At 46.3% G+C, this 27,878-nt stretch overlaps 1 protein-coding gene across 9 annotated transcripts; it reads right to left on the reverse strand.

Annotated features, from left to right (window-relative positions):
* Positions 1–1,595: 1,595 nt before the first annotated feature.
* LOC115036510 (filamin-C-like) lies at positions 1,596–25,481 on the reverse strand. 9 transcript variants are annotated; one of them, XM_029494692.1, is made up of 49 exons: positions 24,700–25,479; positions 21,176–21,424; positions 20,638–20,735; positions 20,396–20,546; positions 20,127–20,245; positions 19,978–20,055; positions 19,734–19,896; positions 19,444–19,644; positions 18,792–18,914; positions 17,811–17,948; positions 17,581–17,704; positions 17,178–17,314; positions 16,651–16,844; positions 16,463–16,576; positions 16,236–16,379; positions 15,914–16,037; positions 15,666–15,826; positions 15,484–15,574; positions 15,217–15,386; positions 15,029–15,146; positions 14,628–14,890; positions 13,917–14,514; positions 13,625–13,792; positions 12,674–12,836; positions 12,426–12,586; positions 12,171–12,338; positions 11,968–12,091; positions 11,737–11,893; positions 10,273–10,462; positions 10,173–10,196; positions 9,600–9,847; positions 8,878–8,949; positions 8,532–8,631; positions 8,203–8,343; positions 7,991–8,119; positions 7,728–7,901; positions 7,244–7,405; positions 6,740–6,943; positions 6,511–6,663; positions 6,274–6,396; positions 5,918–6,172; positions 5,040–5,309; positions 4,820–4,957; positions 4,560–4,675; positions 3,925–4,057; positions 3,406–3,582; positions 3,105–3,323; positions 2,796–3,002; positions 1,597–2,712 (listed from the first exon to the last, which is right to left on the reverse strand). In XM_029494692.1, exons 1-49 carry the CDS (start codon positions 25,058–25,060, stop codon positions 2,525–2,527), a joined length of 8,283 nt encoding a protein of 2,760 aa, XP_029350552.1. In that variant the 5' UTR covers positions 25,061–25,479; the 3' UTR covers positions 1,597–2,524. The 9 variants fall into 9 exon arrangements, with proteins under 9 accessions (XP_029350558.1, XP_029350559.1, XP_029350552.1 ...); XM_029494693.1 differs by having other exon boundaries at positions 9,600–9,841; positions 17,581–17,707; XM_029494691.1 differs by having other exon boundaries at positions 1,598–2,712; positions 17,581–17,707; positions 24,700–25,422.
* Positions 25,482–27,878: the final 2,397 nt, after the last annotated feature.

Consider the following 27,878-nt stretch of genomic DNA (forward strand, 5'->3'; position numbering starts at 1 on the left):
GAATTCGCAGCAGATTTTCTTCTTTATCCAGTTTTTAAACAATAACTTTATTGATGATGTTGCTACATTAACATAACATCATCGCTGTGATGTCAGAATTTGGTGACCTTGTTTCATACAGGTGCACATGGTGAAGGCGATGATGCTGAAGATAAATGCTTCCTTAAACCTTCAGACCTTGAGACCGTTTGGACCTCTGACTTGTTTCGACCGTGTTCAAACCTTGAAGTGCTGACGTTAAAGTGCTGGCTTGGCACCACAGAGATGTTCCCCTCTGTCACTTTGATTTTCAGATTTTCTAATTTGTCTGTGAAATTTTACATCTCTTCATTTTAATTACATCTTCCTCTGTCATCTCAGTCAATCTGATCTTATTTATGTTGGAAGATTCGGGTTCGGTCAAGCTTCACAAATGAATTTTCTGAGCTCGTTCTCCATCTTTAAGGATGCTTCGTTTCCCAACAGTCATTAAAGGGACAGTTCACTGCCTCTCTCTCTGGGAGAGCAACCTCCACACATTTATCTCATTTCTGGGTTTTAACTGGAAACACAGAGCTAGCTTCTAATGCTACAATGATTAGCATCTTCTTTATTCAGTCTGAGCAAAAGAATTAACAGAGAAGATTGTGGACACTCTAATCAACATTCATTACCTGATGTGTGGGACAACAGGACGGAAGCAGAAATGGATGCTGGGAGTTGAACTTGCTCTGTGGACTGAGCGTTAATTGCAACTGAAACAGGAGAACCGACTGTAACAGCACTGATGAGTTGCTCTTCACCTGATCTTCTCGTGAAATTCTCTGGAGAATTTATTCTGATCAAATTTCCATTAAAAACAAACAAGACAATCTTCACAAAATATTACAATGTTTTTATGCTTTATTAAAATTTGAACTGTTTTCAGAATATTTTCTGTGTCAGAAACCAACTATTGTTTGTAGATGCAGACTTCCTCTGGTCCTGGTCCTGGTCCTCATGGCCCAGGGCTCTGTGTGTCGGAGTCTATGTATAGAAGAAATGCAGTGTCCAGAAACTCTGATGCTCTGTGGACCATGAACACCACATTCATCTGAACACAACACCCACATACGTACTCACACACACACACACACACATACATACAACATTCAACAGAAAGGGAAATTAATGTGACGTAATAGACCAACGTGACAGAAGGCGATGGATGAGCAGAGTTCACAGACTGTGTGTGTGATGAAGCCTTCCTATCCCATCAGCAGTAAATCCATCATGGCTGACGGTTCATGGAGATAAACACACAGATCATTCCTACTATCATGTCTACCTTATGCTGTCTTCTGTCTTGTTGTTGTCATAATTTGTGTCTTTGTTTACCTGACTTCTCTTCTTAAATAATTGGAACACACACATACACACCTGTGTTGGGGTTAAAATTATCTCCTGCCCCCTCAGACTAATAACTTCAGACTGAGACTGAGGAGGGACACCGTCATCATCTTCCTCCTCCTCCTCCTGCTGATTTAACTTCTGACTGACTCTATATTTAAACAGTAATACTGTACATGTTCATATTTGGAGTTTCACAATAAAAGCAGGTGCTAAGCTCTTTCATGCAAACTGCACTTTATTTTATTTTACTCTTAATTCATTTATATTCAAAGTACTGATGTTGGAGAAAACATGGAAAGAAGGTCCCTGTATGTTGTCAGCAGTTTAAATGTGAGTGATAATAAAGTATTGAATCTGAAGTCGCTCTCTGCTTCCCCCTACTGGCTTCCTGTTTTATTGCCTCTTTATTTTGAACTTTTATTTCTTTTTATTTTTTGATTTACTGTGACCTCCTTGCTAAATAAACTGAGATCATTCATTACTCCTTCCTCTTCATAGCTCTTTATTCTAAATGTTTCGTAGTTTTTGTGTCAGTTCTTCTTAATGTCTCAGATTTTTCTTTTTGTGCAGAAATATAAATGAGATAAATAAAATATTGTTTTTATTTTTCTGGATATTTTATTAGAACTGTTTTAACTTCCTGTTTGAACTGAGTTCATTTTCAAAGATAAGATCTAAACAGCAGTTTGTGTTATTGCTTATGTGTGCTGTGTGTCCGTGGATCAGACTTTGTATCACTCAGATAAACCTATAAAATTCTGAACAAAGCAAACATTTTATTTCTTTCATCCAGTTTGATATAAATCCCTATAAAATGTCACGCTGTGATTCTGTCTGCTTCCTGTGGAAAAAAAAACACAGGCTTATCTTCACCTCCTCCCCTTCACAATAAGGCACTTCCTGTCAAAAGAAGATCTGAAGAAATAAGAGTTTCTTACAGTCACAGTTTGTAAAAAACACCTTAGACAGGAAACAGCTGACAGACGAAGGTGGACATAAGAGAGCATTCCTGTGACATCATCAGTATCCACAGTGTGTCAGCTGGTTCTGGTTCTGGCTCTAGTTCAGTCAGACCCAAAATCACAGACTTGTGTTGCTGCAGAGACACAAAAACATTTGGCACAGGGGCGGGGCTTGAAGACCAAGAATCCAGTTAGGGCACAGTGACGTGGAAGGGGCTGCCCGGGACGTTCTCGTCCCCCCATTTGACAATGAGGATGTAGCTGCCCTGTTCTTTGACGGTGTAGGTGACGTTGTACATCCTGTTGCCCATGTGTTTGACATACACTTCCTCACACGGCGTCTTCGGCCCGTGGACGCCAACCATTAGCATGTTGGTACCTGAGAGACCAGAGACCGAGGCCACAGTGAAGATCTCTGCTGGTTTTCACACAGATACAGATTCACTCACTTCCTGTCCTCACCTGCTTTGCTGCAGTCGACCGTGAACGTGTTCTTCTGACCAACGAAGGCCTTCGACAGGCCAGCGCCTCTTGACACAACTTTACTGGTGTCTGAGGAGAATTTTGGGAGGGAGGCAAAGGCCCCGCCCCTCGTTGACGACTTGGAGACAGTTTCTACGAGAACAGATGAGGTCTCGTGGAGACTGTTTCCCCCAGACAGACGAGGTCCTGCAGAGATCCACAGAAATGAGAGCTGATGATGATGGTCCACATCAACCTGATCCAGCTCCCAGTTTTAGATTCGTGCAAAGACTCAGTCCACTGACTCACCTGAGACTTTGGCCTTGAAGGGGCTTCCCACGATGTGCTGGGGTCCTCCATACTTGATGGAAATCAGGTAGTTTCCAGGAGCCATGGGTGTGTAGGAGACCTTGTAGCCCTCGGGACATTCCTGACAATCCATTTTTACTTTGGACGGCCCATCAATGGTCACGGACAGAGCGCCGGAGCCGGCGTTACAGGTGTTCACGATGAACTCGGACGCCACGCCTGAAGGAGGAGACAATGGCCATTAGATATTCTTCACTAAATAATTCAAGGCTTTCCATTGACGGCATTAATTTGTGTGGACCTGTAGTTCCTCCCTCCAGTCCTGGTCCAAAAGCAGACACCAAACCCGGATCTCCAACCTGTTCCGGTTCTCCCACTCTGATCTTGAAGGGACTTCCTGGAACATGGCTGCCATTGAAGCGAACGTCGATGGCATGAACGCCATTTTCCCTTGGGATGAACCTGAGGGCGTGTTGATCTGTAGAAACAGAAGGAAGATTCATGAAACTGGAAGGTGACTTCCTGTGATTCTAGTTATTTTCTCTGGTCAAATCAGAAATTTGAATCTGCTTCCTTCCTATCACTGCAGTTAAATTACTCACTCCATTGACCAGGATCAGTTTGTCCACTTGAACTGAATTCTGGATAACTAATAGAAGTCAGATCATCAGGATCAACAGTGACAAAGAGTTGTGTGTGTGTCATCTGCTTAGAGTGATGACGATGTAGTGTTAAACTCTAAAGAGTCGAGGATTCAGAGGTTTCCTCCCTACATTCACACCAAATCCTCCAGTGGACATTTTGAGCTGCTAGTTCTTACCGCTGTCCATCTCGGTGATGTAACACTCCTCAATGGCTCCTGATGGTGTGTGGATCTTGGCGTCGATTAGACCTCTCGCCCCGTTCAGCTGAACAGCAAATGAAGCTTCCTGCCCAACTTTCAGACCCATTTCCTGATAAAGACCAACACGTTTTATCTTACAACTTTATTCTGGGCTGTAAAGATTAGATTAGATTTAGATTAGATTTCTTTTAAGGAAGGAGCAGGAATATATATATATATACACACAAACACACTGATGTTTGCTTGCAAGTGATAATCTCATTAATTTATATGTGAGATATTTAGATTTTTTATGTATATTTAAATTGTTTCAGGGTGTCGAGAAGCCAACACTGAGCAGATCATGAAAGGTTGAAATGTGCTGAAATGATCTTTGAATAAAAACTATTTGTTGACTCCTCCTTTGTGTGAATGTGCTCAAGGAGCATTAAAGGTCAGAGGTTAAATGCAGAGCTACAGATTTCACAGAAGGGGGAGGTGATTCATTTACACAGAAATACACTGCTGTCAGTCAGACACTAAGAATAAACCTATTCATGGAAAATCTAAATGGCAGCTGTGACACGTCACAACTGTGCCAAATCTGGACCATCATGATGACATCATCTCACCTGCAGGCTGGTGATGGTGAGGCGGCGGGCGTCGTCAGACAGCGTGGCGATGGGGACGATGAACGGAGAGTCGGGAATGTGTTCATCATTGAATTTAATAGAAACCTCATAATCACCTGGAGAGAAGAGGGTTATATCAGTTTACATCAGCAAATAAAATAAAAAGTAAAAAAGGTAGCAGATTCATCGCTGCGTCTGATGGTCCACGAGGTGTTTCTACAACTCAGGTTAAGAACCAAAAATCTGATCCAGAATCTCACCAGGCTCCTGAACCACGTAGGCGACTCCACAAGATCCATCTTTTCTGTCCTCAAAGGTGATCTCGGCCTTGCTGGGTCCTTCCACAGCGATGGAGAGACCGCCGGCTCCGGCCTCTCTGGTCCAGATACTGAACTCAGCTGAAAAAGGTTGAACATTTAACTTGGACTAAAATCACAGTGTCTGAATATCAACAACGAAGATATGATTGGTCAGGCGGACCTGGGATCCCTGCCACTCCTCGGTCCAGACCAGTTCCTCCCGCCCGGACTTTGTGGGCCCCTCCCTCCCCAAGAGGCCCCACAGTGAACTGGAAGGGGCTCCCAGGAACATGTTGGCCCCGATATTTAACATTGACCGTATGAGGACCCATCTCCTGGGGGATGAATCGGACGCTGTAGGTGCTGTCTTCTCCTCTGATGATCTCTGCGTCCTCCGTCTTCCCCCCAGGACTCGTCACCTGAGCCGCCATCTCCTGGGTGGTTGTCTCTCCTGTGGGGGGGTGGGAGTCCATTAATGATCCATTAATACCAAGGACTGACCTGGACCTGGAATCTGGTATAAACCTTCATTTTACTTAATGACCAGCAAGGATTAGATTGTATTGAAATCTATGGGAAAAAGGCCTGCCTCCTCCCTTATATTGAAGTCTATGGGAAAATGTCCCCCCTCCACCTCAGTAAACGTTTTCCTGATGAGTTTATGGTCCCAGTCTGAAATACAACATGATGTTAATTTTTTAAATGATGCTCCATTTATAGGGAAAGGGGAGGGGTTATGGGGCGGGGCTACTGTTTGACTGACAGTAGCTCCATCCTCTCCTCCAAATAAAGTTTCTAAAGGATTAAAAAAAGAGATGAGTCTATTTTCTAATACAAACAAAACAAAAGAAGTCAGAAAAAAACCTTTTCTCTGATCTTAATGTCATGTGTCATGTAAAGTCATGTGGAAACAAACATTTACTTTAGACAGAAAGAAAAAAATCAGCAGGAAATGGGAGAAGCCAGAAAAACTGAAAGCGACAGTCCACACACACACACACACACACACACACACACACACACACACACACACACACACACACGCACGCACACACACACCGTCCTGCAGGGGGGGGTGGCTGCTGGCCGAGCCACTGAACCCGCTCAGACCATCTCTTCCCAGGAAGTCTCCAAAGACGTCCCTGAAGGGGTCTCCTCCCACCTGCCGGCTCTCCTCCACCCGGACCTCCCTTTTGGTCTCCCCGGCCCGGGTCTTACTGATCTCCGTCCTCTCAGTCCGGGTGTAGGTGTGACTGCTGCGAGTGAACGTCCGGGTCAGACGCTCCTGAGCTGAAACCATCTGAAACCAGTTCCCTACAGCCGTGGAAGAGACGGGAGGAAGGAAGGAGGAAATGAGGAGTGAAGAGAAGGAATCAGGGAGGACAGGAGCAGAGGCCAGTGATGTCACAGCTCACCTGGTATCTTCAGATTGAGGTCACAGGTACTGCCCACAGTGGCAATGGAGGGGGCCTGGCGTTTCCTGGTGATGCTCTCCTTCATCCGGCCCTCACCAAATACCTTCACCGTGAATGGACTTCCTGTTGGGACAAGATTTTTTACGACTGTTAAGTTCCCACACCTTTAACCTGCTCTGAAGTATCCCGATGTTTGAAGTCATGGACACTTCCTGCGAGCACAGCCGAACCTCCTACCTGGAATGTGTTGGTCTGCAAATTTAATGTTGATGATGTAGTTCCCAGGTTCAGTGGGACAGTAGGTGACTTTACAGGTTCCGTCCTCTACATCCTCACAGTTAATGTCCACTTTACTGGGACCCTCAATGGACAGACCCAGACCTCCATATCCTAGGAGACCCAGAGGACACCCAGAGGAGAATCTTGCAGTTTCAGGTTCAGGTTTACTCAGGTGAGCCTGACTTACCTGCATTCCGGGTATCCACAATGAATTCAGCTACCTCGAAGGTGTGACCCTCCACCAGTCCCTGACCATAAACCTTCACCTTACTGGCGTCTCCAATCTCTGACTGACCCACCATGATCTTAAAGGGACTGTTGGTCACATGTTTCCCACTCTTCTTCACACTAACCACGTGTTCACCTACTTCCTTTGGCGTGAAGGAAATACCTGCATGAGGAAGAGAGGCTGGTTAGCCTTCATTAAAATACTGGCGGACATTTTCTCCCAAGAAACCACAAACGGGTCAGTCACAGTAGTCTGAGATTCTGATTTCTTTGTTTATCAGATCACTGTTTATAGAAGTTTATCATCATGTAAAATTTTCCAGCTTCTCTTTCAGTCAAACTTAACTTAGTGTATCGAATCACAGATGCTCAATGTTGAAGTTTTAAGTTCACTCGAAGACTGAACTTTAGAAAGAAACACCGGCCAGGACTAAGACCTGAGCTGAGACCTGGACCGACTGACCAATGTGCCTGTTGGGAAGTCTCTTCAGCAAACATGGCTCCTCGTGTCCAGATGGCGCTCGGATGGTTGCCGTCAAGCTGCTCAGGTCGGTCTCCGTGATTTTCAACGAAACGTCTGTTGCCGTGCCGACATTGAGCTGGGACGTCCTCATGGAGTCATCGCCTGCAAGTCAAACGGTCAAACTTTGTTCGTCACTTTATCACTCAGTCAGTTTCACAAACGACAGATCAGGCTGTTAGAAAGAGCTGATTCTGCAGTTTAAGGAGGAAACAGAAGGAACCATCAGAGAGCAGCTGATGGTTGTTTAACTTGTTGGGAGATAAAATCAGACAATCAGGGAAAGGTCAGATTTGTTCAAGATGAAGTCTGGGAGTGGAGATCCTGAACTTGCAGATCTGGTTTCAGATACTCAGTTGATCCTGAACTGGATGTCTGAGAGCTGAACAGATTAAATGAAGTGAAAGGCAGAGCAGAGTTGTGTTACCGGTGATCTTGGCAGTGAAGGGGCTGCCGGGGATGTGCTTGTCATCAAACTTGACGATGATGTTATAGTCACCGGGTGCCGTGGGCAGGTAGGACACAGTGCAGGTCCCATCCTTGTTGTCTTTGCAGCTAATCTCTGCTTTGGAAGGTCCCTCGACTGCCAGAGAGAGACCACCTGCACACAGAGCTGCCCATAAACACCCTGAACCTGAATGCCCCCATCCTCTAATTTGGTCTCTACAGGCCACCATACTTCCTGCCTACCTTCTCCAGCATCTTTGGTCACGATGGTGAAGGTGGCCGGTCTGTTCACAGTGCCGTGGGTCAGACCAGGACCATACGCTGTCACATGACCACTGTTTATGGCATCGACGTAGAATTGAAGAGGACTTCCTGTAAGAGATCAAAAGCAGAGGGATCCTGAACACTTCCTGTCTGTTGACCTCTGACCTCTGTAGCCGAGAAGACGGTTTTACCTGGGATGTGGTTTCCATCATATCTGATGTCCATCTCATGCAGCCCTCGCTCGCTCGGGGAGTATTTCACTGTGACGGTGCCGTCCTTGTTGTCGGTGATGTGAGGGCAGGCGGTTCGGCCTGACGGCATCCGCACTTCCCCTGGACAACAACAGTGCCCTCAGTCATCATGGCTGCCAGAGGCCTCATCAGCCAACGATCACATTCAATAACAAAGATGTTCTCAGAATGATTTCCTGGTTTTTTCAGTCTGAACCAATAAATTTAAAAAATGTCTCCCAATTCTCACCTGATACTAACGTTGTGAAACTGCTGGACATGTTTCTCACCTGTGATCTCTCCTTTCTGCACCGTGAAGGGAATGACCAGACTGAAGGGGCGGAGCATCGGTTCCATCCCGTCCACGAGGCCGATGGGATCATTGGTTGCCTAAAGGAGCCAGTTAATAACATTGATAAAGTTACAAAATAAAAATAAAATAATTTATTCAAATTCACACAAGAAATAAATATTAATAAACAAAAACATTTACTTTCATTATTGGATAAATTAGTGGCGCTAATTAATCTGTTAATTAAGTCAGTCCCTCCCACCAAGGATGGAGCAGATAAACATGCAGCTTCATGCTGATCCTGGATCTACACCGAAGTAAATAAAGTGAGTGATGATGCTAACCCATCGTGGGGGGGGCTGCTGTAACTGAAGCTTGTCACATGGTTCCTCTATTATGGGGACGGTTTCACTCGCCTGACAGGAAAGAAGTGCAGCCATTAGGAAACACACAGACACACAACATGCACAAACACAACTTTCCATGTTTACCAGAGTGAAGGAGCATGTTCTCTGAAGGAGAGCTTTAGTTTGAAAGGACACAAAGTTAAAGGTTTGATTGTTTTTCACTTCTGATAATCAAAGATGTTACTAATCTGGTGTTAAACAGCTGTTTCATTATCACTGCACGGAATTATGGGTAAAACATCTGGGCCACGTAAAGCAGCTCAGGGTTCATTTGTTCAGATGCTTTAAATGGCTATAGAAGTAATAAAAAGGATAATGAAACTGAGTCGAGACCGTAAAAACCTTCATTACACAAATAAAGATCAGGATCCAGTTTCCAGAATAAGAGCTTGGTTTAATCAGGTGAGTTCAGGGACCGTTTAGGAATTCGCTTTGTTATTTAAGGGTTCATATTTCACAGGCTCAACCGGCAAACAGAGATGCGATGCTAAGTTAATGTTATAAAAAACACACAACACTCCTGCTGACGGTCTGCTGATGATCTAGTGGTTCCCGGACTGGATGATTTCCCATCAGCCCCTCTCTTTTCTCCATCATCAGCTTGAGAATCCTCTTTCCTGTCTGGGAACCATCGGTCACCATGGCAACACAGGACTCACCACCACGTGGAAGGGGCTGTTGGGAATGTGCTCCCCTCCGAACCGGATGGTGATGACGTACTTCCCGGGCTCGGGCGCTGTGTAGTAAATATCAAACGTCCCATCTGCGTTTTCCACCACGTCCACGTCCAGCTCTGCTCCGTCAGGCGTCGACACCTTACACGTCACTTTACCTTTCCCAGCAGCCTTTGCATCCACAGTGATGACAGTCTCCTCGCCAATCTGGATGGTTGGGCCAATCCCTGATCCTGACAAGATGGAGGACAGATCAGGGGAACATTCACTTTCATCAGTGTCAAACTTTTACTGTGGCGTTTTAGGAGAATATTTAGAGCTCCCCAAATAAAAGCCTGATCAGAGATTTATTCCTCTACATGAGTTTATTTTGTTGCTATTTTGCTGACAGGGGCTACAGGAAGTTGGACTGTCAAAATAAGTTATTCCAGTGCTAACTGAGCTAAGTGAGCTCTGACATTAGCTGTTTGAGGCTAATTTGATGCTAGTGAACGATTTCAGCTGATTCCAGTTAAAACTACAAAGATAGGAAGAGGGTTCAGTCCCTGAAGAACTCACCCAGTCCGTGTCCTCCGATCGACACTGTAAGAGAAAAACTGCAGTCAGTGATGCTGTGATGAAATTGACTGTGACAAAGAGTAGGTGGGCGGAGCCTGACCTGTGACCAGGCACTTGCTGGCATCTCCAGTGGGCAGGGCGTGGATCCGGTACGGTGAGTACGGGATCTCGTCTCCTCCGTACTTGATGGTGATGGTGTAGCGTCCGGTCATGTCGGGGACGTAGGATACTGTGTAGGTCCCATCCCTGTTGTCCCGGATGTTAGCTTTCTTCGGTTTCCCCTCTGGATCCTGAAGACACAAGGACACGGATCATTTGTGGATCTGGGTTCGTAGCTAGTTCAGGTGATGCCCACCACTGGTCCTAGAACTCTGAGTTCTGAGGAAAACCACCAACCAGAACCAGAACCCCCTCAGCCAGGTTTGGTCCATGGGGCCTCCGTGCACTGACTGGGGTCATGCTTAGAGGCTCAGGGGGGACCCAGTCCAGAGACCAGTGGTGTTGGTGGACTGAGGATGGGGTCTAATCCACATCACGCAGGCTCTACAGCTAAGAAATACGGGGCGGGGGGGAAGACAGGCTCTGGTTAGTGGAGAGCTGAAAACACACAAACTTAATGGAGGTCAGTCCACATGGGGGGGGGGTCAAACCATTGATTAATGATTGACAGTAAATCTTATTGATCCTTAGTGACAAAGTGATGTGATGTGATGTGTGTTTTATTTTGTAGACAAAAAAATCCCTTAAACTGAGGTATTTTATTTTATTTTTTTTTTACCCCTTAAATTAGAACATCTTAAAATCTCAAATGTCTTTTAATTTGACTAAGTGTCTTAACTATCATTAATCATCACGATTTCTGATAAAGGAGGGGGTCGTGAGACAAGATGAAGGGGAGGTAAAGGAGTGCAGCCTTACACAGCCTCTCTTCAGAATACTGAAGGGGATGGTTTTCTTTACAATATGAGACTCCCACACCCTCCTGCCCCAGTCCTCCACAAACACAGAGGCCTCCCGCCTGCACCCGTCTGGACCCTGCAGCCGCCGTCGCCGCGGCCATGGTGGAGCAGGACGTCATATGGAGAGTGAACCAGGGGTTAAAGGAGTCAGTGACACAGACAAGACAATTTCTCCTTAAACTACACAATCAGCTCTTTCTAACAGCCCTGATTTGTCCTCCAGTCAAGTCTTACGTCGGATGCTCCTATTGGCTCCGGTGGGTGATGTCACAGCCAATCAGAGTCTCAGGATCAGTCCTGTATGTTTCTGAGTATATTGTGTTGACAGAATAAAGACAGTCACGTATTTGGAGCTGATTTTTCATCATTACTGCTCCAAAGAATGAGCAGAACTCCTGATCAGATAAAGAATAAAGACAGAGACACGTGGACAAGAACACATTTAGAGCAACAGAGTTTTTATAATGTTTCCCAAAAGATCAGCTCTTTTCTCTCTCTTTAAAGAATAAACTGGGAAAGAAAGAAGGCGGAAGACATCTGAGCCAGGCTCCCTTCTTCTGGTCTTTCTGACACCACCTACATCAGAACAAGATGTTGTGACTCACCAGAATCTGGACCGTCAGAAGACCCTCTCCAGCATCTCGAGCATCGATGGTGAACTCCACCGGCAGACTGGCAAGGACTCCAGATGCATTCAGACCTGGTCCACTGGCTCGAACTTTACTGGCATCATGAGCCGGCAATGTCTTAATCTTGAAGGGACTGAGAGACAGTTTGAAAGGTTAGATCTGGACCAGGAGAATCAGGATTCAGATACAAGTCTCTGGGGCACTGACCTGCGAGGGACCTCCTGGTCCGCGTACTTCACACACACTGTGTATGGGCCATCATTGGCAGGGGTGTAATTCACCGTGTGAGTGCCGTCACTGTTGTCGGTGACGCTGATTGGCTCGGCCACACCTGAGCAGAAACCAGAGGAACTTTTGGCAGACATCCATGTTAGAGGCCTAAGAAGACTAAGGGGGTTATGTGGTCTTACCAGACGGCCCATAGAGCTGGACCTCCAGCGGGGCCACTCCGGCCTTGCTGCTGTCCACAGTGAAGGTCTGGGGGACATGAGCTCTGACTCCACTCCCTAGTCCAGGACCTGAACACCTCACCTTACTGGGATCCACCAGCTCTCGCACTGGGACCCGAAATGGGCTTCCTGAAACCCAAACCATGAGGTCATCAATCTTTGCAGGTTCATGTACCTGGACTTGGTTCCACTGAAAATCTAATGTGGACCTGTCACCTGGGATGGGGAGGCCTCCAAAGGTGATGTTGACGTCATATTCTCCGGGCGTGAAGGGGATATACTCCACGCTGCAGCTGCCATCTTTGTTGTCCTTACAGGACATCTTCGCCTCAGATGGTCCCTCGATGGCCAGGCCCAGACCTCCTGTGCCAGCCCCCCTGAGGGCATAGGAAGGAGATATGGATGGACCAAACTTGTTGGACACTTTCCAAAGTTTGTGGTGCCCGAATTCACAGTGATGTCACCTGGTCTCAACAGTGAAGCGGTTTTGTTTGTTCACCAGTCCTTCCTCCAGACCCAGACCGTAGGCCCGGACTCGACTGGGATCACAACCCTCTGTCACTGAAACCCTGAACGGACTCTTAGGCACAGAGACCTCATCAAATAGAACTTCAATCAGATGCAAACCTGCAGAGACAGAAGAATGATCCAGAACCGTGATGTTACATATGGTTGAAGCTTGTCTAATGAACAGAATCTGTGCAGTTCAAACAGAACATTTATTCTCCAGATGCTGCAGTCAGCAGAGCAGAAGAACACAGCGTAACTTGGACTGATATCTTGTACACAAACTTTTACATGACAATGCCTAGGACGGGTCACTTCCTTTTACCGTCAAATTAAAAGCATCCTGCTTGAAACAGGATATATTTACTGTATTTTCCATAGCAACACTCTATAATTACAATGACCATGTTTTTCATGAAGTGTCACATTCATATGAGTTTTCATTCTAAGCATCTAAATCATCAATTCACAACAATGATCCAGAACTTGTATCCACCTTCAGTAAACAGCTCAGACCAACTAAGGCCTGAAAGTGTGTGTATGTCTTTATATCAGAGAGAACAAATGGCAGAGTATTTCTGTCCCACAATGCACCGGGCTTCAGCATATCACACATTACTATCAGTGGAAAACCATCAGGTGTTAAGGAGAAGCTCTTAATTCCAGCAGCCCCCCCTCACCCTTCACCACATGACACTGGCCTGACAACAAAACTCATCAGTGTCAGTTCCATCACTGCTGTTTAATTCAACAATCTTATTTCACACAGACAGACTGATTATAGCAGAAAAATTACATTAGTGTGTTTGCTGGTCTGATAGTTCACTTTGAAGGTCAGTCAGCCAGTCAGAATGGAAGATTTACATTGCCTAATGCTCCCCCTGATAAATGATGCGTTGTGGACTCACCATCGTCGTATGGTGTGTACTCCACCCTGTAGGTCCCATCTCCCTTGTCAGTGATATAAGTGTCAGTGTTGGCGCCCGATGGGTTGGAGATGCAGGTTTTGATTTGGCTGCTGGTCTTGAGGGTCCGAGCATCCACAGTAAAATGTGTGGTCACCTCCCTCAGGACCCCTGGAAGACAAATATGGAGTCATTGTTATGGCTGTAAGGGGGCGATGGTCAGACCAGATTAAGTCCAAACAGAGTCTGGAGACTTTGGCTCAGTTTGACGTTGCAGTTCTGCAAAGACCCTCACCTCTGGGCTCGACTCCTGGTCCGTAGACCTTAACCCCGCTGGTATCAACTGCCGGATCCACCTGTAGGCGGGTGGGGAACTTGGGCACAACGTGTCCTCCGTACTTGATGGTGATAGTGTACATGCCATGGAAACGAGGGATGTAGGTGATTGCGTAGGTTCCATCTCCATTGTTCTGGATGTGGACTTCAGCTTTGGCTCCAGAATCTGAGATGAGCTCGATGGTGAGCTTGGCTTCTCCAGCTTTGGAGCAGTCCACCGTGAAGGATCCAGGCTCATTGACCTTTCCCCGTTCCAGGCCGGGACCGCTTACTGTCACCTTGTTGGGGTCAAACACTGACTGGACTGCAGCCTTGAAGGGGGACCCGGGGATGTGCTGGTCTGCAAACAGAATGTTGATGGAATACTCGCCTGGCTCAGTGGGTAGGTAGGAGACCGAGCAGGAGCCATCACCATTGTCCTGACATTCAATCTTGGCCTCACAGGGCCCCTCCACCGTCAGGCCCAGACCACCAGTACCAGCTCCCTTTGTGTCGATGGCAAAGGGTGCAGGTTTACCAACAACACCCCCCTGAAGACCTGGACCGTATGCTCGGACCTGAGAGTTGAGGTAAAAGAGATGACAGAAGTTCAGTTCCGTTCTAGTTCAAAGAAATGTTCTGATAAAGGGAACAAGGGACTTGTTTCCTGCAGCTGAATGTTGCCACTCACCTTTGAGGGGTCAGGGGGCATGACCCCCTCCACGGCGAATGGACTTCCTGGTATGGGGTTCCCATCATAGCTGACGTTCACCCGGTACGGCCCCTCCTCTGGGGGAATGTACTTAACCGTGTGGACCTCATTGGAGGTGCCTGACTCCAGCTTGCAGGGGATTGGCCGGCGTGATGGCGAGGTGATCTTGACATCGAGTTTTCCCTGACCTCCGGCTCCTCGGGTGCTGATGGTAAACTCCTGGTCCTCCCCAACGTCCACCTCTGATGAGTCATCACAGAGCGATGGGACATTAAATGGCTGCTGACGTTAAATCTATGTATTAACTTGGTGACCATTGACCTTTGAACCAGAGTCGGAAAAATCCTGATCCACGTCGTCTCAGACCCAGATGTACTTACTGTTGTTGAGTCCCTGAACTTTGACCTTGCTGAGGTCCAGAGGGGGGGCCACATTGATGTTGAATGGGCTTTTTGGGATTGGGTCTCCACCATGACAAATGGTGATGGACAGGTTCCCCTGAGAGAGGCAGCAGTTAGTTCAGGTGTGTCCCACAATGTTCATGATGCAGGCAGAGGTGTGGCCTTACCTGCTGTGCTGCGGTGTAGCGGACAGTGTACGAGTAGTCGTGGTTGTCAATGATCTCGAAGTCTCTGACAGCGTCGCCTTTCCCTGCAGCACTGAAGTGAACCTCAGGTTTGGCTTTACCTGCCCCCTTGGTGTAGATGGTGTAGTGAGTCGGTTTTGCCACCTCAACACCTACTGGTCAAGACGGCACACGGCAACACGGGTCAAAGGTCAAGTCCATTTGGACCTTTGTTCTCATACTCCACCCCTTAATATTGAAGCAACCCACCTGTTCTGCTAAGACCCGGCCCCTCTGCTCTGACTTTAGCTGCATCATGGGAAGGATCCACTTTTATTCTGAAGGGGCTGATCGGAATTTCCTGTTTCAGTGTTAAAAGTGAAGGCTTTTTTTAGTGACTCTGTCCACTTGAGGTGTTTCCTGTGCTGGCTCACCTGTCACCGAAGTCTCACCTGATCAGCAAACAGCACCATGATGGTGTACTGCCCCGGACCCGGGGGCATGTACTTCACCGTGAATGTGTCATTGTCATTCTTGATGATGTCGAAGTCAATGTCGGCCTCTGCAGGTCCTACCACGCCTGGAGCGCATTTAATCCCAATGCTGACATCACCTGCAGGTTAACAACATCATCATTTAAATACTTCAGCTGGTCTGGACTTTAAGAACAAATGAAAACTGATTGTGGACCAGATCTGACCCTGTCCGGCCTCACTGCAGTCCACAGTGAAGTACGTGGGCTCGTTGGCCTTCAGTCCGGTCTTCTCCACACCGGGACCATAAACCTTAACATTCTCTGGATGACTGCCCTCCCCGATGGTCACCTGACCCACAACACAAACGGTCAACAATCATCTGCATCAATTTAAAATGGAAAAAAAAAAAGCTTCTGTGCTTCTGCAGGACTTCAGGGTCCTGGACCTGTCAGCTCCCAGCGGTCCATTTTCCTCTGAATGAGACCATCATTTCAAAACTGTCAAACATCATCTCTCCTTAACAGTGTGATGGGTTCATGTTTGTACCCTGAAGGGGCTTTTGGGGACGTTGACCTCCCCCCAGGTGATGATGATAGTGTGCTTGATGGGCTTTGTGGGGACGTAAACACAGAAGAAGGTGCTGTCTCCGTTATCGGTGAGCTGAATGTCAATGGGGAAACCTTCTGCATCCTGGAAACAAACAGACGTGGTCAGCTGCTGCTGTTGCTGAGACCTGAGGATTGGCTGCTGCTCTGAGAGGCCTGATTGATCACCTGAGCGTAGAGCTTCAGCTCTCCTCTGCCGGCTCCGTGAGTGTCAATGGTGAAGTCAGCAGGTTTGTTGACGATGCAGCCCAGAGGCTCCAGACCAGGACCGTAACATCTCACCTGAGGAGGTGACGTCATATTAACAGTGAAATACAAGTAGGGTTGTTGAAAAGCAGGTCAGGCTATGGTCTCACCTTCTCTGGGAAGACGTCATTGGCAGTGGGAAGGATGTGCGCCATGAAGGGACTGTCCTTGATGTCCTCATCATCACATATGACGTGTACGGCGTAGTCGCCGGGCTCAGTCGGCCAATATCGAACATCACATGAGCCATCTCCTTTATCATCACACTCAATCTTCGCCTGGGAGGGGCCTTCGATGGAGAAACCTGCACACAATCAGGTCAAGCCAATATGGTTAAAGGTCACAGGGCCACTGAAATCAAGGTTCATCCTCTGGGAAACAGGAATGTGATCAGTTAATCTGAAAATCTAGTAAATATGCATTATCTCTTCTCTCTCTGCTAACTGCTAACTGCTACTTCCTGTCCAGAATTTTATATGATGCTGCATGTGTCCAATCAAACCCCCTGGTAACTGTGACAACAGTCCCACAAAAGACAGGAAACAAAAACATTAGAACCAATTCAGGCCAAAGTTTTGAGTTTGATGTGAAATTTGTGGTTCTTTCAAAAAATTTCCATGTTTTTCTTGTTACATACCAAGCGTTCCAACCTCTGTCCCGATGGCCTCCACCACAAAGTCAGCACTCTTCCCTACCATACCGGTCTCCAGTCCTGGACCCCAGGCCCTCACCTTCTGAGACCCCGCCTCTTCGTTCACTTGCACCTCAAATGGACTGGAAACAAGGACAGAAAGAAATACAGAAAAAACAGACATAGAGAACCAGACAGAGTTCAATCTGGTCTCAGTGGGATGTTTGATGTAAGAACATCTTGACAAAATTATACAATAATTTAAATTAAGGAGTGAATCTATTCAGTTGTGTATCAGACTAAACATCCAGCTTCTCTTAGTCATCTCAACAACTGGATCATCCTACTGTGGAGAACCTCAGGAGACCATACCGGGTTCCTTCTCTGGGGGGCCTACATCTGGTCTCACCTGCGTGGGATGCTGTGACCCCCCCAGGTGATGCTGATGATGTATTTCCCCATCATGATGGGATAGTAGTTGCACTCATACATGTCAGTCTCCACCTCAAGGATCTTCACTGGCTCCTCCAGACCTTCTTGCATTGACATGAAAACACCATCAATCAGTGAAGCTGCAAACAGCGACAGACCAAGAGGAGCAGGAAGTGATTTGAAGGTTTCTGAGCCATGATGTCTTACTTGGTCCCTTCACAGTGACCTTCAGTTCTCCACTGCCGGCTCCTTTAGCATAGACTTTGAAATCTGCCACTTCTTTCACCCTCAGGCCTTTGGGCTGGAGACCTCTGCCCGACGCCCTGCAGGCGTTCGGGTTACAGGCTGAGGAGCAGTGAGGACACAGTTAAACCGGCAGGTGACAACAAACTGCAATGAAACCATCAAACAGACTGAAACTAACAGCTGTCCTGACCTCTGAAGATCACCTCAGGTTTCATCTTTATGTGCTCACAGGAGTTTATCTCAACTTCAACCAAGAGGATGAAAGAATGGGCAGGGTCATCTTTTTAACTGTGACCTTTATACATTTCATGACGTTGACCGTTAAAAGATAAAAAACTGAATTCAATAATATTCTCACAAGATACGCTCGACACACACACGCACATATTTGTTAGTCAGCTGATCGGTGCCGAGAGAAGCAGTTTGAGACTGAAAGGAAAAGCAGCAAAGATGAAGATGAAGGAAACCAGGTTCCTTAATGAAGGGATTAAAGAGAGAAGCTGAATCTTTGTGGTTTTGTGGAAGTGCCTCTTCGGGGTGTTTCTGTTCAGACCTACAGTTGCTGCTGCCATGACAACACACACACTCTGCCCCCTCTGGATGACAACAAAACATCATCATTCATTCATGTTGCTGTGAGTCCTGTAACTCTTCAACTAACGACTCAACTCAGTTTTTCTAAAACCAGTGACCCTTAAACTTCCTGATTCCATCCAGAGAGGGCCCCCTCCACCCAGCCCGATCCCCAACAGTCACTCAGGTCGAGGCCGAAGAGGCAAAGGAAGATAAAGCTGCTCAGGATGAAGCACATGCTGGAAAATTTGGACACCCTCTCCCCCCACTGCATGGGGGTCAGGAGCAAGAATGGTTCTGAGTGGAGGTGGAAGGACACTGAGCGAGTGAGTGCAGGCAGCCTCTTTAACTCAACCGGCCTCTACTAACTTGGTCGCCTGGGTTTGGGTGGCGTTGGAGGGGGGGCTCTCCTTGTCTTGTCGGGGGATGGGGTTTGTTTGGACTGAGGTACAATCTGCACCGGAGACTCAGGAGGTGGGACACTCTGTGGGACTGAAGGAAGGAACAACAGTGATGATACATTTTTACAAAGTTAGAGAGACGACAGAAACCTCCAGACATCCGGACCACTGGACCAGCAGGCAGACAGAGAACCAAGTGGGGTTCAGGAAGTCAAGATTTCCTTGGTTCCTAAGTCCTAAGTCAAAGCTCGAGACCGGCAAGGCCAAAATCACTAAGTCTTGAATCAAGCCCTAAATAAATTCCTGAATCAAAGACAGTCTTGATTGAAGTCTAAGGTAAACCTATTAAAGTCATCTTTTTATTCTTGTTCCTCGTCCAGTAAAGTGTCCACATCTCTGCCAGCTGATCAGTGGACCAGGAGAAGATGGAACCCCCATCAACCCAAAATTACAAGAGGGGCTTCAGCCAGTAAAACCAGCGCCTGAGGATTCAGCACCAACTGTCCCCCAGATCAGGACCCAGACTGGGCTTCAATCTGGACGACTTGGGAATGGATGAACTTGCAAACCAGCAAACTGAAACATGAGCGTTCTGGAGGACAGTCATGTGTCAAACCCACCCTCAGCGATGTGGATGGTGAAAGGGCTTCTGGGAATCTGCTGCCCAGCAAAGGTCACATAGACGGTGTGAGGTCCCTCCAGGACAGGGACATAGGTGCAGCGGAAAATACTGTCCCCTTTGTTTTCCAAAACAATTTCCACTGTATCCCGGCGACCGTTTGAATCCACAATGATGACGCCCACGTCACCAGCACCCGCCCCTGGATGGACAGACAGACAAAAGGCTTTTATTCACTGACAGGAAGATGGCGGCGTTGATGGGGTCCCATCACAAAAAACCTCAGTTCACCTGCTGTATAAATGTCAAAGTACGTCGGCTTGTTGGCCATGTTCCCCATCGGCTGCAGTCCCGGTCCACGAGCCTGAACCCGGCTTGGGTCGCCCATGGCCTTGGAAACATTAACTGTAAAGGGACTTCTGTCTATGTCCTGCCCAGCAAACAGCACTTTGACCTGGATGAAGAGGACACAAGTCTGTCAGGGTTTCCTCTTGAACACCGGTGTTGAGGTTTGACCCTCAGTGAGTTTTCATACCTTATGAAGACCCTCCACTTTGGGCAGGTAGACCACTGAGTAAGTCCGGTTCTTGTCATTGTTGGGGATCACTCGGGCCTGACCAACACAGTGAAGTGTTATTTGAATTCGTTCTGTTTCACATTTGATTGAACTGAGTGACTTCCCACCTCCTCTGTGTGTCCCTCTGGATCCTCCACATAGACCAAGACCTCACCCAGTCCAGCCTCCACCGTCTCCACCAGAAACTCTGCTGGTTTCAGGACCACATTACCACGAGGTTCGATACCTGTGAGACAGATGATGACAAGAGAATGTTTTACTGAAAGTCAAACTGCTGTGACAGACTGAAACTTTGGTAACCTGACTACAGCGAAGGTACTTCCTGTCACAGCTTGCTTCCCAGTAGAGCACCCATGTCCCTCATCAGGTTCCTCACCTGGTCCGTAGGCTTTGGCCCTCTTGGGGTGCAGCGTCTTCGCCCGCAGGGGGGCCCCTGGCTTCAGTTTGGCCTTGGGGAACTGGGACAGGTAGGTCATGACCGAGTGCTCGTCCACATTAGGATCGACAATTTCCTCCGGAGCAATGACCTGAAGGAAAACAAAGAGGTCAAAGGATGACGATTAGAGGAAACGAAGAAGAAGAGATGAGTAAAGATGGCGCCTTCTGTGTGTGTGTTACCTGTGGAACTCCCAGCCAATCATCTGCCTGCTGCATGGCCTCTCTGGCATTCTCCACTGGCTGACTGGGGTCCCAGGTTTCCCAGTCTGGACAGAGACCTGAAGGCAGCACAGAGAGGAGTCAGTCAGCCCAACCAGGTGAGTCAGGTGACCTGAGGTTGGTCCTGTGGTTTTTATGGTAATCACAACTTAATAAATAAGTTTCTTGATTGTGTAGCAGCGATTGCTCTTATTCTGAAAGTCATGCAGAGGAAGAGCAGCTGAAAACTGAATATTCTCTCTGAGAAGAAAAGAAACTGATCAGACTGTCCACCTGCTGATCAATAATCAATAACCAGCCTGATCCCTGAGGCTCTCATAATCCCTTAAAATCACACTTAACTGCTTTGAGTGGTTTTACACTAAGTTGCTTTCTATTATAGCTGATTATTGGATCTATTATTGGACTATTGGATCGATTATTGATCTACAGAACTCATTATTGATTGTTAGGACTGATGATTGACTTGGATGAGGTGTCTTAAGGTCCAGGTTCCTACCAGGGGCACAGTTGTCCACCAGAGCTCCCAGTGCCTTCCCATCCCTCCAGTCCCGGTGGAAGTTGGTGATGGGCAGCTGCGGGACCTTGTTCTGGATCCAACCCAGGAGACGCTGTTTTGGGGTAAGTTTCTTGGCATCTTCGTCATCCTCATCCTCCCACATGGGCATAGAGATGGAGTAGTGGAGGATCAGTGTCCAGATCAGACCCAGGATCAGCTTCAGGTTCCCATCCACGATGGCCTTAGAGTCTGGAGGACAGAGGACAGAGGAAGAGACCAGACGAGGACAAGAGGAGGACATATAGACCAGATTTTAAAACCAAATAGTGGGCTTAGTATTTGGTCTGTCTCTGTACGTGGGACAGTAAAAACCACAACCTTTGTTGCAGTGACATCAATCAGAGACTGTTGCCATGGTTACCAGATGTCTGATGTCATTATTGAAATGCAGCCAATCAGAGACTGGGACTCTACATGGATGTGACCTGTGATACACTCGCCACAAGAAAAGTTCAAAAATTAGCATTTTTTATCTTTCAGACATTTTGATTTCCTTTTTGATCCTTCAACAGAACAATGATGTGATCCAACCCCAGACTGAGGAACAAGCTCAGCTTAAATAGAAAACATATGTATACGCAGCACACACTGACACTTTCACAATCAGTGACGCTAAAGTTGCTAAAGCTGAAGCTGCAGCGTGTTGATGTTTAGACCCCTGTGTGTGTGTGTGTGTGTGTGTGTGTGTGTATGTAGAGTCTTGGACATCTGATCCCAGAGAAGGAAAATATGATTTCATGATTATGAAAACACACACAGACACACACACACACAGGCAGCTTGTGTCAACAGATTAGTTCAGGAGAAACATGGTAATCGGAGTGTCGCGCTAATCTTTCAGGAAACAGTTTGTTCAGTTTGTGCTGCCTTTCTCTGTTCAGGTCATCTGGACACACACACACACACACACACGCACACAGAGGTCTGTATTGTCATGACAACTGCCAATGAGAAACAGTCATAAAGCTGACTGACGATCAATGATTATGCTTGATTGGGAAGAGAACAGGAAACTGAATCCCGTCGAAGCTGCCTGTCCACAGATTCAACACTTCCTGTTTCCCTTCAGATGACCTCTGACCCCTGACCTTGTACTAAGGATCCTGGTACCTAGCTGTCTGACATCACAGTTCCAGTGTGTTACTAACATCCTGTCTGGTTGCCATCAGTTACCAAACACATGGCTAAAGGTCGCCTTGCAGCAAAGGAACACAGACCCCCTCCACACACACACACACACACACACACACACCATCATGAAAACTGACATTTACGCTGAAAAACCTGATGAGTCAGCAAACAGGAAGAGATGAAGAAGAAACAGGAAGAGACAAGATGACGACAGAGGGAAAGAATTAAGGAGCCCTAGTCCACACACACAGACACACAGGAACACACAGACACACAGAGACACACAGGGACACACATGCACACAGACACACTTGTGACCCATAAAAGCCTTAGGTGTGCAGTTGCAGCCAACAGCTGGAGGGAAAACCTGGAGAGAGTGACAGACACGCACTGAGTCTTAGTGTTGTCTTCTCTCAGCAACAGTTTAACTTTATTGATAAATTTTGGTTTTCTAAAAGATGGTGTGTGTGTGTGTGTGTGTGTGAGGATACACTGAAACTCCAGCTGTTGGTTTAAATACCTCAGACCAACTGTGACAACAGCTGACACACACACAGAGGCAGTATTCACCCCCATGTCAGCTGCTCTGTGTGTCGGGGGGGGGGGGGGGTAAGTAAGTAAAGGAAGCTTTGTGGAAACAGCAGTGTGACAATCAGCAGACAGACACACACACACAGTGAAAAGTTTGACCAGAGGAGCTGGGGGGAGAGTTGAATTATGGGAAATGTAGTTTAAGTTTTAATCTGACCATCAGAACCGAAGACAGGTCAGTCAGCCAATCAGAAGATCCTCTCTTCTGTGTCTATGTGTGTGTCTGCGTGTGTGTCTGCGTGTGCATGTGTAGATGTGTGCGTGTGTGTCTGCATGTGTGTGTGTAGATGTGTGCGTGTGTGTTGGGGGGGTCTAACATTCCTGTGAGCTTACGGCTACAACACATGGTAACAATCACTAACACAGACACACAATATTCTCCTGTGTTCACACTGACACACATTCAGAGAGGGAACCTCCTCTAGGCTGCACATGATCAACAACAACTACGCAAACAGCTATGCAAAAGACTACAACAGTAGCAACAAAATAACAAATAAACAGCAACAACAACTATGCAGGAACAAAAGCAACTACACAACAACAACAACAACAACAGCATAACAACACACACCTCCAACCAACTTCACCTTCAGTTAAAAACAGCTGTTTAAAGGTCACGTCAGGTCAAAGGTGAGTCCGTCTGATCAGGACCTGAACCCTGACTCAGGTCGGCGTCTCACCTGAGGCCTAAAGGACCAGGACCAAGAGGTCCAAGCTGGACCAGCAGATTTAGGATGGACCCATGTGGTTTAGGTTGGACCATGTGGTCTGTGGTGGACTCCCCTACAGTGCGACTCTGCTGGTTCAGGTCTATTTTGAGAAGCTGTTGGTGGAGGAAGAGCAGAAGCAGCTGTCCTGCCATCAATCAGACACACACAGAAACACAAAGACACACATACACACACAGACTCCCCCCAGTTCTCACTTTTCAGTTTGGACAAAACGTCACAGGTTCAATTCCTGAACAGTCGGATCAACGAAGAGCTGAATGCCTCACAGACTGGATCCACATCTTTCAGAGGACCTGTTCTACAAAGGCCGACCCAAAACTAGATGGTCTGGTGTGCACATCCTGCTGCAGAGATTCTGTCTTTGTTTGCAATGAATCATGGGATATGTGGGACAATAAAAGCCCACCAGGAGCCTTTGGTCCAGACCCTGACCTGGACCAGCTGCTTTCAATTCTGACTTTAGAGGTGTGACCTTTGACCTGAGACCAGGTGACTCCCAAGACAGCTGGACTTCTTGTTCACTCACCAACAAACAGAGTTGGCGTGGTTTCAGCTACAGTTCCCATGGTTACACAGAAATGTTCAGAATCGGCCTGGACCTGGACCTGGACCTGAGAACTTCAGCCGTGTCACAAAGATCTTAAGGGATAATTCAGGGATTAATCAACAGATTATTACAGGTGGTAAGCTGGTTTGATCCACAGATCTGAGTTAATGGAGATCTTAAGGGGGATTCAAGTTTTAATTAGTTTTTTCTGATTGTTCAAATTAAATTTTGCCAATAACTTTTTTTTTGTGAAACGGAGGAACCATAAAATGTTTTGGACGATTTAACGGATTTTCTTTTGAGGACTAAAATTCATTAATTCGAACTCAAGAACTTTTATTTTGAATTCTTAAGGCGAACATGACAATTGGGGCTTTTACTCTGAAATAATCCTAAACTATTGAATGCTCAGGTGGTGACGTCACGGCAGGTGGACACACCTGAGTCCGGCTCTGACTCACCGATGGAGACCAGCTTGATGTGCTCCCGCTCCAGGAACTCCAGCGCCACGGAGACGTTCTCCAGCTTCATCTGCCTGAAGTTCGGCCTGCTGTGGTACTTCCGGAACATCTTCTTCTGGCTCAGGACCTCCAGAAGCCCGATCAGCTTCAGGCCATCGCTCAGGTCCTTCTGCAGGTCCTGGATCCGCTTGTTGAGGACCTTCAGGTGCTCGTTGCACCAGCGGGTGAAGGTGTTCTGCTGGATCTTCTTCCAGGGCGCGTCCTCCGCCAGGTCCTTCTCGGTGGCCGGCATCTCCTCCTCCTCCTCGCCGACGTCGGCGCAGCTCTGGAACAGCTGCGGCTCCAGGAAGCCGCCGCTCATCGTGACCCCCCCCCCCCTCCGGAGCGGGAGGAACAACGGGAGGAAAGAAGAGCAGCCCGGGGGGGCAGAGCCGAGCTCCGAGGAGGGAGGGGGTCTGCTGGGAAGGCGTGTGCTCCGGGGCCCGGTCCACAGTCAGCTGGTCCGGACCGACATGGATCCGGAGGGACTTAAAGAGGAGGAACCGACAGTTTGATCCGGAGTCCGGGAGCTCAGTCCGGGTCAGGACACATAGAAGGCGGCCTCAGGCGGTCTGGACTCGGGACTCGGGACTCTGAACTGGCGGAGAAGAGCCTGGGAGGTTTAAAAAGCTCGGCGTCAGTCCGCTGGACTTCCAGGAATGTCCCCGACAGGACCATAAAAATCCTCCGGGGCCACCGAGGCCGCAGCTCATTGGGCGGAGGGACGGGGGGGGGCGGGGTCCGGACCCCCCAGCAGCAGAACCCGGGGCCCCGCAGACTCCGACACCTCCGGGTATTTTTGGAGGCTCCGACCGAGGGGGGGGGGTCATAAACCGGTCCAGTACAGCAGATGTTGTCATCAACGAAATAAAGTGATGAAACGGAGGAAAGGTTGAAATGTGTCATATAAATAATACAAATACATGAATATTAAAATATAATCATATTTTTTTAGAAAATAAAGACACCAATTAATGGAAAGTATTCAAACTGATGATAAAATTATACACATTTAATAAGTCATCAATTCGAAGCTTTTCCTTTTTGGTCATAATGGGACTCATTTATTTGATTCTTAATTCTAAATTAAACTTTTCATTTAATACTTCAATGGTTCATGAATTAATTAAGAATGTTATTAAAGAATTTTAATGTATTGAGATAAATGAATGAACCTTAATGTGTTGATCAAATGATAAACTAAATTTAAAGTTGTGATTTATCTGTTTATTCTCTGACTGAAACACATCAGTATCATCAAAGTCTCACATCTAAATATTCAGATGTTTTATCCAGAATCTCTTTTAGAAATAAAAACGAAAAAATTACTTCGCCACAAACAACCTGAAACAGATTTAAATCAGCTCACTTGTATCATCAGATCCGCAAGTGAGCTGATATTTCTATGCTGCAGAAGTTCGTTGTAATACCTTTACTAAGAGTCTCTTCCCAAGTTACAGCACTGAGTAATTAAAGTGACCTTTGACCTTTTGGATATGAAACATCATCACTATTAAATAACAGAGTAAAGCACGATCTTCGACAGCTCATTCAGGGTTATATAAATATCCCACAATGCATCTGATAATTAAGTCAGAACTTTGAAATTAAACATTAATAAGCAGCAAAAATGTTTATTGTAATAGTAGTTGGTTCCATAAATCATTTATAAGTAACTGACATTAATACAAATATAATAGTATGTAACCTGATTTTATGATAAAATTGCAAAGTACAATCAAACCTAACAAACGCAATAAAGACTTTAATTGAACGTTTATTTCTGTTCATTTACAAAATCATACAAATACAAATACCCACAAACACAATAATGTGCAGAAACATTATTATTAACAGACTAATTAATAATTTCAAACAGAAACCAAAACTATCAGATAAATATTGATCATATTTCATATTGATCAGTCAGATGTCTGATCTCTAGTAGGAACGAGCTAAAGGATGTGTTAGTACAAAAACTGGAAGAGCACACAAACTGCCAGCCAAATATTTCCAACGATATTTTCTGATTAAATGACTGGTGCGTAAACACATTTGCTTTTACGCTTTATTTCTCTAAACTAGCTGGTTTCTCCTCTGCCAATGTTTGCCATTGTCTAGTCATTAGCAATCAGAACATCAGATGACCAATAAAACACGATAGCTACCACATTAGCTGCTAACTTGGAGCAATACCCATCATGTCCACAACTGCCACATCAATAGGTTACAGAGAATCAGATGTCCACTGCATCCACTGGAATATCATCTCAGTATAAAAACTTGGTAAAATCAGCTACTGGAACATTTCCTAGCTACATATGGCTAATGTTACATCAGGAATATTGCACGTTGCCATAACAAGAAAACCAGCTACCGTTGCAATACCCTGCTTTTAGCTTCTGTGCTAAACTAAGCTAGCATGGTCAGTTGCAAACAACTACCATAACACTGAATAGAACAGCTAGCCTGATTAGATACATGTATAATAGCATAGCATTAGAAAATGGAAGATTTGGATTGTTTATTCAACAGGGAACATCCTGAAAGGTCAGAAGAAAAAAAGACACTGAAATGAAACATCAACAGTCATACAAATTATCACACTGTAACACAATGCAGCTACACAATAAGTATTCTTCTGCTGGTCTTTGCACTAAGCTAAGCTACGCTAAACACGGTCCACCATATCTACAGACTAAAAATCTGATGTATCTTTTAGCTTCTGTAAGAACTGACGACAAACAGATAGCATTGTGTTAAATATGTTGTGTATGTACAATGTTTGTACCTATCAAAGCTAAAGGAAGCTAAATCTACATACCTAGCATAGCACTGTTAGCAACTTTACAGGCTATGAAACAAGCTAAAACATTTAGAGAAATACAAGGTGGCTGGGTGAACATTTTTATTTAACTACTTTCTTTGTTTCAATGTTTGTCTAACAGTTCCATTTGCTTCCAGTCTTTGTGCTAAGATAGGCTAAATGGGTGAACAGAGATGAACCTGACACACAAACAACATCAGATTATTTTTAACATTAACTACAAAAATGGAAAACAATAGAAAGTAAAAAGTGGAAGAACTCGTGCTGTTCGTTTTCATGCAAAATCTCTATTTCTATAAAAACATGCAACACT

Source organism: Echeneis naucrates, chromosome 23 (genome assembly GCF_900963305.1).
Source record: "Echeneis naucrates chromosome 23, fEcheNa1.1, whole genome shotgun sequence".
In the NCBI taxonomy this organism is placed as follows: domain Eukaryota; kingdom Metazoa; phylum Chordata; class Actinopteri; order Carangiformes; family Echeneidae; genus Echeneis; species Echeneis naucrates.